At 37.3% G+C, this 9,936-nt stretch overlaps 1 protein-coding gene across 4 annotated transcripts in view; it reads left to right on the top strand.

The window, feature by feature from the left end:
• Nucleotides 1-9,936, top strand: part of TAX1BP1 (Tax1 binding protein 1) — a 101,982-nt gene that overhangs the window by 46,703 nt on the left and 45,343 nt on the right. For all 4 annotated transcript variants that reach the window (XM_012804368.2, XM_003788536.2, XM_023512487.1 and 1 more), the window contains exons 6-8: nt 4,756-4,904; nt 5,009-5,099; nt 6,979-7,164. In XM_012804368.2, the coding sequence (XP_012659822.1) occupies nt 4,756-4,904; nt 5,009-5,099; nt 6,979-7,164 (426 nt within the window). The remainder of the gene's footprint in view (nt 1-4,755; nt 4,905-5,008; nt 5,100-6,978; nt 7,165-9,936) is intronic.

The raw sequence follows: 9,936 nt of genomic DNA on the forward strand, positions 1-9,936 counted from the left end.
AAAAAAAAAAAGTTCACTGATGTTTTTCTTCTGCAGTGTTTAGTCTCATTCATTATACTTTTTATCTGAGATGTTGTTTTTCATTTCTAGAAGTTTGATTTGTGTCTGTTTCGTATCGTCCATGTCTCTGTGTATACTATGTTCAGTCTTTCCTACAGCTTCTTGAACATACGGAATACACATATTAAATGTCTTTTGTCTACTAACTTGGGTCATCTGGGTCATTTCTGGATCAGTTTTGCTTGATTTTCTCCTCATCATGGGTTGTATTTATCTGACTCTGTGTATGCCTAGGAATTTTTTATTGAATGCCAGATACTGTGATTTTTACCTTGAATGATGGTGTTTTTTGTAGCCTTAAAAATATTCTTTAGCTTTGTTCTGGGATGCGGTTTGTTTACTTGGAAACACTTTGATCTCTGATGGTACCAGAGCAGCATTTAGTCTCCATTTAGTATCTCCCTACTACTAAGGACAGACTCTTCTTTCAATTAGAGAATACACATAATTGCTTTCCCTTGACTTAGGAAGTTTTCCACTCTGCCTGGTGAGGACAGGGTGTTGTTCCTGGCCTTTTCTGAGTTTCGGGCACTGTTCCCTTAAAATTGTCTTTGGGTGATTCTCCAGTCGGGGTTAATTTTCTCACATGCATATGCTGATCAGTAATCAATTCAAGACTTGAAGGGGACTCCTGGCAGATCTCTGGAGTTCTTTTTTCTTTTTATATCTATCTTTTCTGTGATACTCTGTCCTGCAAACCCTGTTCTCCCTAGCTTCATAATCTTTAACTGGTTATTCACATTTGAGAGTAATGATTTGTGGGAATTTGTAACAGTCATTTTCCAACTTTGGGTGGGAAAAACAGTCCCCTGCCTGAATCCAAAATGCCTAAATCTCTTTATCTCCTTTTGCCCCAAATTTTGTGATTGTTTTGTCTTGATATACAATGTAGTGAACTTAATCATATGTAGATTTTTTCCCTCTGTTTTAATATCACAAATATTGTGATGGTTTCTCACCAGTTTTTGTGTATCTAACACTACATAAAGAAATTTTGTGAATTCTCATAGCAATACTTAGAGATCAATTACTAGGTAGAATTATTGTGTTGATGGCCCTCAGTAATGGCCTCATCTGTGCTCTTTTTTGTTTTTTAAATACAAATTTAGGGAGTGTGAGTGCAGTTTTATGTATATAGTATAACCTCTGTATGTTTACCACTCAAGGGAGTTTTTGCCAAACAGGTCAACATATGGAGGTGGTCAGCATAAGGAATGGGGCCTTAGTACATAGTGGTTCATGTCTAGTCTGTGGAAATTAGGTCAGGGTGGTCAGCTTTGGAGTAGTGGTGAAGTCTGGCCTGAATAGTACCCAGTAGGTAATTTTTCATCATTCACCCCCCTTCAACCTTTCTACTTTCTCACCCTTCCAAGTCTTCAGTGTCTATTATTCCACTCTCTATGTCCGTGTATACACATTATTTAGTTCCCACTTGCAAATGTGAACATGCAATATTTGACTGTTTCTGAGTTATTTCACTCAGGATAATGGTGTCCAGTTCCATTCAGAAAGAGTTTTATTTTTTATTACTGAGTAGTATACACATACACAAGTGTGTGCAGGCCACATTTTTAAAAATTTGGATCATTGGTTGATGGGCACTTCGGTTGATTCCATGACTTGGCTATTATGAATTGTGCTGCAATAAACATAAAAGTGCAAGTGTTTTTTAAATATGTTTTCTTTTCCTTCAGGTACATACCCAGTGGTGGGATTGCTGACTCAAATGATACTTTTGTTTTTACTTTTATGTGAAATCTCTGAACTGTTTTCCTAGAGGTTGTGCTAATTTACACTCCCACCAACAGTGTATAAGCATTCCCTTTTCTCTGCATCTTTGCCAACTTTTGTTATTTTTTGATTTTTTAATTATAGCCATTTTGACTGGTATAATGTATCTCATTGTGGTTTTAATTTGCATTTTTCTGATGATTAGTGATGTTGAGCATTTTTTTATATGCTTGTTGGCTGCATCTTTGGAAAAATGTCTATTCTTTTGCCTAATTTTTAATGGAGTTATTTGGTTGTTGAGTTCCTCGGATTCTGGATATAAGCTCTTTGTTGAATGTGTAGTTTTCAAATATTTTCTTCCATCCTGTGGGTTGTCTACTATATCATTTTGGTATCAGAACTTCTTAATTTAATTAAGTTCCATTTGTCTATTGCCGTTTTTGTTTGCTTCGTTTGCTTTTTTTTTTTTTTTGAGACAGAGCCTCAAGCTGTCCCCCTGGGTAGAGTGCCATGGCTTCACTGCTCACAGCAACCTCCAACTCCTGGGCTCAAGCGAGTCTCCTGCCTTGGCCTCCTAAGTAGCTGGGACCACAGGCGCCCGCCACAACGCCCGGCTATTTTTTGGTTGCAGCCATCGTTGTTTGGCGGGTCTGGGCTGGATTCAAGCCTGCCACCTTAGGTGTATGTGGCTGGCGCCTTAGCTGCTTGAGCCACAGGCGCTGAGCCTGTTTCTTTTGCTTTTGAGGACTACATCATAAATTGTTTAACTAAGCCAATGTCCAGTTTTTCTTAGGTTTTCTTCTAGATGGAAGTCTTACATTTAAGTGTTGAACGTATCTTGAATTAATAGTTTTTGTATGTGATAAGAGATGTGAATCCAGTTTCATTCTTCTGCATATGGCTATCCAGTTTTCCTAACATCACTTATTAGATATGATGTCCTTTTTTTTTTTGAGACAGTCTCAAGCTCTCACCCTGGGTAGAGTGCTTTTGTGTCACAGCTCTCAGCAACCTCAAACTCTTAGGTAAGCAATTCTCTTGCCTAAGCCTCCCAAGAAGCTGGGACTGCAGGCGCCCACCACAACGCCCGGCTATTTTTTGATTGCAGTTGTCATTGTTGTTTTAGCTGGCCCAGGCCATGTTTGAACCTGCCACCCTTGGTGTATGTGGCTGGTGTCCTACCCACAGAGCTACTGGCACTGCCCTTGGTGTACATTTTTGTTAAATTTGTTAAAGACCAGTTGGTTGTAGGTGTGTAGTCTCATTTCTGGATTCTGTACTCTGTTCTGTTGATACATGTGTCTGTTTTTATACCAGTACCATGCTGTTTTGGTTACTATAGCCTTGTAATATAATTTGAAGTCATATAATGTAATATCCCCACCTGTGTTCTTTTTGCTTAAGATTACTTTAGCCATTCTGGTTCTCTTTGGTTGTTCCATATGAATTTCAGGATTTTTTTTTCTAATTCTTTGAAAAATGACAATAATTTGGTAGGAATCGAGTTGAATCTGTAGATTGCTTTGGGCAGTATGGCCATTTAAAAATTTTAGCATTAGAGTTACGATGTCCTTTTGGCATGATTTATGAATAGTGACTAAATGAATATTTATTACAAACTGAAAAAAAAAAACAATATTACAAACTGAAGTATTTTTCAAAAACTATGTTGTAGATTTTGCTCTTTTAATGTTTTTAAAAGGAAACATAATTCTCAGTTATTTGATATGCATCAGAGCTCGTAGCCATATCTTTTGTAGCCTTTTCATGCTAAGAAAGACTTAGCTTGTTAAAGATACTTTTGCTTAGCTCAGACATGAAAACAGGCCTGGATGCTGAGAAGCTGTCAGATACCTTTATTGGTACCAGAGAAAGATTATGTGACTTAATTAATTTATTTGTAATTCACTAGAAAGGTAACTAGCTCATAGATAAAGTGATTAGTTCATGTTTTGCATTCAGTAAATTATAAGTTTTTTCTTTTTCTTTTCTATTTTTGAGACAGAGTCTCACTTTGTTGCTCCTGGTAGAGTGCTCTGGTGTCACAGCTCACAGCAACCTCAAATTCCTGGCCTTAAGTGATCCTCTTACATCAGCCTCTCAAATAACTGGGGCTACCCACACATGCCACTATGTCCAGCTAATATTGCTATTATTGTGGAGATAGGCTTCACTGATTTTTACTCAGGCTGGTCTTAAACCTGAGCAGAAAGGTTTTTTTCTTTTTCTCATAGATTTTAAGACAGAAGTTTAGACACTTGGTCATCTTCTCATGAGTTACTCAATTGTCTTGACTGATGTGATACTTTTAAAATATTTGAATTAGAGTAGAATATTCTATTTTAAATAGAAATACGTTTAGTTTATTGCATTTACTATCTTTTCTATATTTGTTTAGTATCTTTGAATATTAGTTTAGGCCTGATCACACTAGCAAGAACATTTATTTTGGTACTTTGATGGCATACACTGATGTATGCTAAAGGGAGTGGGTTTTAAATATTGATAGTAAATATGAGACCTGATGTGTTAGTGGGGTAATATTGAAAAGGGAAATGTGAAAAAGGAAAGTGACTAATAAAAGAAAATTAGTTTTTGTCGCTGGCCTTCTGGTGGAGAAGTTGGTAAAATCAATAATTAGGGTACATACATGAAAACTTTGGGGGGGTGATGAGGAAATAGATATGAATTAATAATTGATTAACTTAGCATGTGAAAACTCATTATTTTGAATTAAAAGTTTGTTTTGATAAGTACGGATGCGTATAGTTGTACATAATTATGGGGGTACATACTGAAAATTGACATATTAGAATTTCAGGTTTATTTTGTAGTCATAACTTACAAATTTTGGAGGGGACAAATTTGAGAATAAAATTTTAAGAATACATAGTGTTTAAGATACACAAATTTGCCTTAACCAATTACATTTCAATGTTTCTCAAAATACCTTGTTGTTCTTAGGGTCTTATTGAAGCATCACAGTCCTTAAAAGTGGAAAATGAAGAGTGTAAGAAGAGATACAGTGATGCTACATCCAAGGCTCTCCAGCTTGAGGAGGATATTGTGTCAGTGACACATAAAGCAATTGAAAAGGAGACTGAATTAGACAGGTATTTCTGGTGCTTTTAAAAAATAATTTCCATGTTTAGAAAAGTTTTATGTCTAACACATAATGTTATTTGTTCTTAACTAATGTTACTTTATCTTAACTCAGTTTAAAGGACAAACTCAGGAAGGTACAACATGAAAGAGAACAACTTGAATGTCAGTTGAAGATGGAAAAGGATGAGAAGGAACTTTATAAGGTAATTTATTCTTCCCACTTTTATTAGTTGTCTGTTGCTCCCCCAAACTTAAGGGCTACAGCAGTGGTTCTCAACCTTCCTAAGGGGCTGCGGCCCTTGAATACAGTTCCTGTGAGTTGCGACCCACAGGTTGAGAACTGCTGGGCTACAGGTTAGGAATTTGGGAACAGCTTAGCTAAGTGGTTTTGGCCACTGATGTCTTTTGTAGTTATCGTTAGGATGTTGGCAAGGGCTGCAGTCACCTAAAGGCTTGATTAGAAATGGAGCGTCTCCTTTCACGATGTCTCATTTACCTGGCTTTTGGCAGGAGACCTTTATCTCTTCTCTCATGGGCTCTCCTTATGCTACTTGATGTCCTCACTGCATGGCAGCCAACTTTTCTGACAGTGAGTGATCCAGGAGAGAGCAAGGCAAAAGTCAGAATCAAATTGTGTGTTGCCCCTAAGAGTTACAGTTTTTAGGATATTAATTTGCTGCTATTTTAGTTACATGGGTCACTATGAAAGTTTTGAGACAGACTGTGTTATAGTTCAGTGTTTTACTTCCAAGAAACACAATCAACTGTCTCCTTTCTGATTCATTCATACAAGTTTCAACTCGCTTGGCTTATCAGTGCTGCTGAGAGGGCTTCATTTGTTTCTGTCTACGTGGATTTTTTTCTTGATTCTTGTGCATCTTAAAGCTTTCATAAGGACCCATATGCTTAGGTACTATGTAAGTCAGAGAAGTTTATCAGAATTTAAATAACCAAGTATTCTCTCCTTTTAAAGACATATATATGTGCCTTGGAGAAAACATTAAGTTACTTCGATGATTATGTTTAGAGTTTGACTTTTGGAGTAATCTTCAGAGAATGTCACTTTGCAAAAATATTTTCACAGCTTACAAGCCTTCTTGTTCTGAAATTTTTCTTTTTCAACCAGTTCTGAAATACAAGGTGCTTAACCTAGTTGTCAATAATATGGGTTCAAATTGAGACTTATTTTCTTAAGTGGCTAATAAGCATTTCCTGAAAACAGTTCCAGATAAGGAATTTTAAAAACATTGTGAGTTAAGTCAGCTCATGTTAAGTCACTTTGATGATTGCGAAAATTAGGTAACTCTTTTAAAAGCGATGCTACAGATGTATTGGCTGTTGGCATCTTCAGAGAATCAGGAGTTGTATTTCATCGTTGTGAACAGGATTAATTCTTCAGCATTTCATACATTTAAAGAGTAAAGTGCAAGAAATATGGTTAATTCACTTATCTCTAGTACTTCCAAGCAAAGGAGGATATGCTGATAGTAGACATTAGGTGTCTGTCCTCTTTATAATTCCAGTTAATGGAATTTGATTTGTATATCTGTTATGAGCAAATCAGGAGCTCCAGAGTTCATGAGATAATCAACATAGTTGGGTTAGTCAACATACATATTTATAGGCACATGGGAAGTAAGTGACATAGTAGTTTTCACACGCAAAAACATGGAATTGCTTCAGATGTGGTTTTTGAATATACCCCTTCTAGTTTTCCAGCTCTGGTCATGCCCTCATATTTAAATGTGCCTGTAACATAATTGGTTTCTTCAAAAGAGCAACCAAATCCATTTATATTTTTAAAGAGAGCCTGAAACCATTAAGCTACAGAAAAAGACTGTAGAGATCAGGTAATATAGTTAGACCTTGGGATAATTTCTATGGAAAATAAAAATGCTTAGGAAAGCCATGTTCTGCTTTTTCATGCTTACCTAGTCATTTGGCAGAATCTGGATCTCTTGACACTTAGTGTAATATGTCTTTTCTTCCTTTATTTTTGGGTTATAGATAATGGTATTTTAAATTTTGACTAATTTAGATTATGGAATTAGAATATTCTTGGCATTTTCAAATGCTTTTCAGGTACATTTGAAGAATACAGAAATAGAAAATACCAAGCTTATGTCAGAGGTCCAAACTTTAAAGAATTTAGATGGGAACAAAGAAAGCATGATTGTTCATTTCAAGGAAGAGATTGGCAGACTGCAGTTCTGTTTGGCCGAAAAGGAAAATCTGCAAAGGACTTTAATGCTTACAACCCCCAGTAAAGTAAGTGGTTTTGCAATATGTATTTAAAGATTGTGAAACAGGTCTCTGTTAAATGTGCACAATATGATTGTTTTTATTTTTAAGCCCCCTCAATATTTTGATAAAGTACAAACCTACAAAAAAGTTAGAAAAACAGAACAATGAATATCTCTGTACCTTAAAATACTTTACCATTCTTTGTTTTATCTTCTCCATTTTATATGCCTCCTCTCTTCCTGAGTCATTTAAAAGTCATTTGCAGGCCAGGCCTAGTGACTCATGCCTATAATCCTGCCACTCTGGAAGGCTGAGGCAGTTGGCTTGCTTGAGCACAGAAGTTCCACATCAGCCTGAGCAAGAGCAAGACCAAGACCTGTCTCTACTAAAAATAGAAAAATTAGCTGGGCATTGTGGTGGGGGCCTGTAGTCCTAGTTATTCAGGAGGCTGAGACAAGAGGATTGCTGCAGCCCAAGAGTTTGAGGTTGCTGTGAGCTGTGACATCACAGCACTCTACCCAGGGCAACATAGTGAGGCTCTTGTCTTTAAAAAATAAATAAACAAACAAATCATAAGTAAAAGACAGAAATTTTTTTTTTTTTTTTTGAGACAGAGTCTCACTTTGTCACCCTGGGTAGAGTGCTGTGGTGTCACAGCTCACAGCAACCTCAAACTCTTGGGCTGAAGATTCCTCGTGTCTCAGCCTCCCAAGTAGCTGGGACTTCAGGTGCCTGCCACAACACCAGGCTGTTTTTTGGTTGCAGTTGTCATTGTTGTTTAGCAGGCCAGGATTGGGCTCTAACCTGCCAACTTTGGTATACATGGCTGGTGCCCTGCTGACTGAGCTACAGGCGCCGAGCTGAAAAGACAGAATCTTGCTGTCTTGCCCAGTGGCTATTCGCAAGTGTACTCACAGCCTCCCTAAGTAGCTGGGACTATATTCCAAGTTACTGTTTTAGTGTAGCAGATTGCAAATTCAAACATGAGAAATATATTTGATTATTTGTTATTTACTAAGATGGCAATAGTTTCTCTAAGCTTCTTTTTCCTATTTAAGCAAGACATCTGTAAGGAAAAGGATAGTTATTAAAAAATGACTACTGGCTCCGCGCCTATAGCTCAACCGGCTAAGGCGCCAGCCACGTACACCTAAGGTGGCGGGTTCGAATCCCCAGCCCGGACCCGCCAAACAACAATGATGGCTGCAACCAAAAAATAGCCGGGCGTTGTGGCGGGCGCCTGTGGTCCCAGCTACTTGGGAGGCAGAGGCAAGAGACTCGCTTGAGCCCAGGAGTTGGAGGTTGCTGTGAGCTGTAATGCCATGGCACTCTACCCACGGGGAAAGCTTGAGGCTCTGTCTCAAAAAATAAATTAAAAAAAAAAATGACTACTAATGGCTAGAACTTAATAAAAGATTATAAAAACAATGCAAAGTTATAGAAAATTCAAACAGTACATGAGGATACAAAATTAAAGAACCCTCATCCCTTTTCATCTAAGTCATTGTATAATTTTTTTTTGTAGAAATCTTCTATGAGTATTCACAAATAGAGAACACAAAGGAGAATACATATAGTGTTCTAAAACTTTTAAAAAAATGTATAGTATGTCTGGATATCTTGTACTATGAGTACCACATGTAGATCTTCCTTGCACATTGTATGCCTTCTTTTCATTTAATTGCTGTGTAGTATGTAACTGTTTTTAGTTGTTTATAATCTTTAGCTTTTGTAAGCGTGCTGCCATAAGTGTCCTTGGACAGATATCTAGGCACAAGTATAAATCTGTGGAATATATTTCGCCAAGTGGAATTGCTTGGCCAATGAATTTTTAATAGTTATTAATATTTTCAATTTGCCTTTCAAAATATGCTTTATTGATTTTTATTCCCACCAACAGTATGTGAGATACATTATTGTAATGACTGCATAGACTTTCATTATGTAGAAATAATATATCATAGTTTCATAGCTTATTTCAATAAATTATCATATTAGATATTTTAGGTTCTTAATAAATTTTTTTTTTTTTTTTTGAGACAGAGTCTCAGTTTGTCACCCTCCATAGAGTACAGTGGCGTCACAGCTCACAGCAACTTCTAACTTTTGGTCTTAAGTGATTCTCTTGCCTCAACCTCCCAACTAGCTGGGACTACAGGCGCCCACCACAGTTGGCCTGGCTATTTTTTGGTTGCAGTTGTCATTGTTGTTTAGCAGGCTTGGGCCAGCTTCGAACCCTCCAGCCTTGGTGTATGTGGCTGGTGCCTTAGCTCACTGTCAGCTACGGGTGCCTAGCCTCTTAATAACTTTTCTTTGAATATTTTACTAAATCCCTGTAAAGCTAAACTCAGGACCAACCTTTTAATAATTTTCTTAGAAATTTATGAAAATAAAATTACTAGAAAAAGAAAAAAAATTGTTAGATCAAAAGCCATGAGAATTTTTAAGATGTTGATGTGTGTTACAAAAATGTAATAAGAAAGGTTGTGCCAGGATGGGCTCAGTGGTTCACATCTGTAATGCTAGCACTCTGGGAAGCTGAAGTGGGAGGATTGTTTGAGGCCATCTTGAACAAGAGCAAGACCTTATCTCTTCAAAAAATAGAAAAAATTAGCCTGGCATAATGGCACATGCCTGTAGTCCCAGCTAATTCAGTCCCAAGGAGGCCCACCCCCAAGAGGTGTATCATATATACATCAAGACCCTCCCACCCACTCCCTCCTCCCCTCTTCCCGCTCCCTCATTCCCGTACACCCCACCTTGTATTAGATCATCTACTGCCTTCATATTAGAATT

Source organism: Otolemur garnettii, unplaced genomic scaffold (genome assembly GCF_000181295.1).
Source record: "Otolemur garnettii isolate 467f Iridium unplaced genomic scaffold, OtoGar3 scaffold00028, whole genome shotgun sequence".
NCBI lineage: Eukaryota > Metazoa > Chordata > Mammalia > Primates > Galagidae > Otolemur > Otolemur garnettii.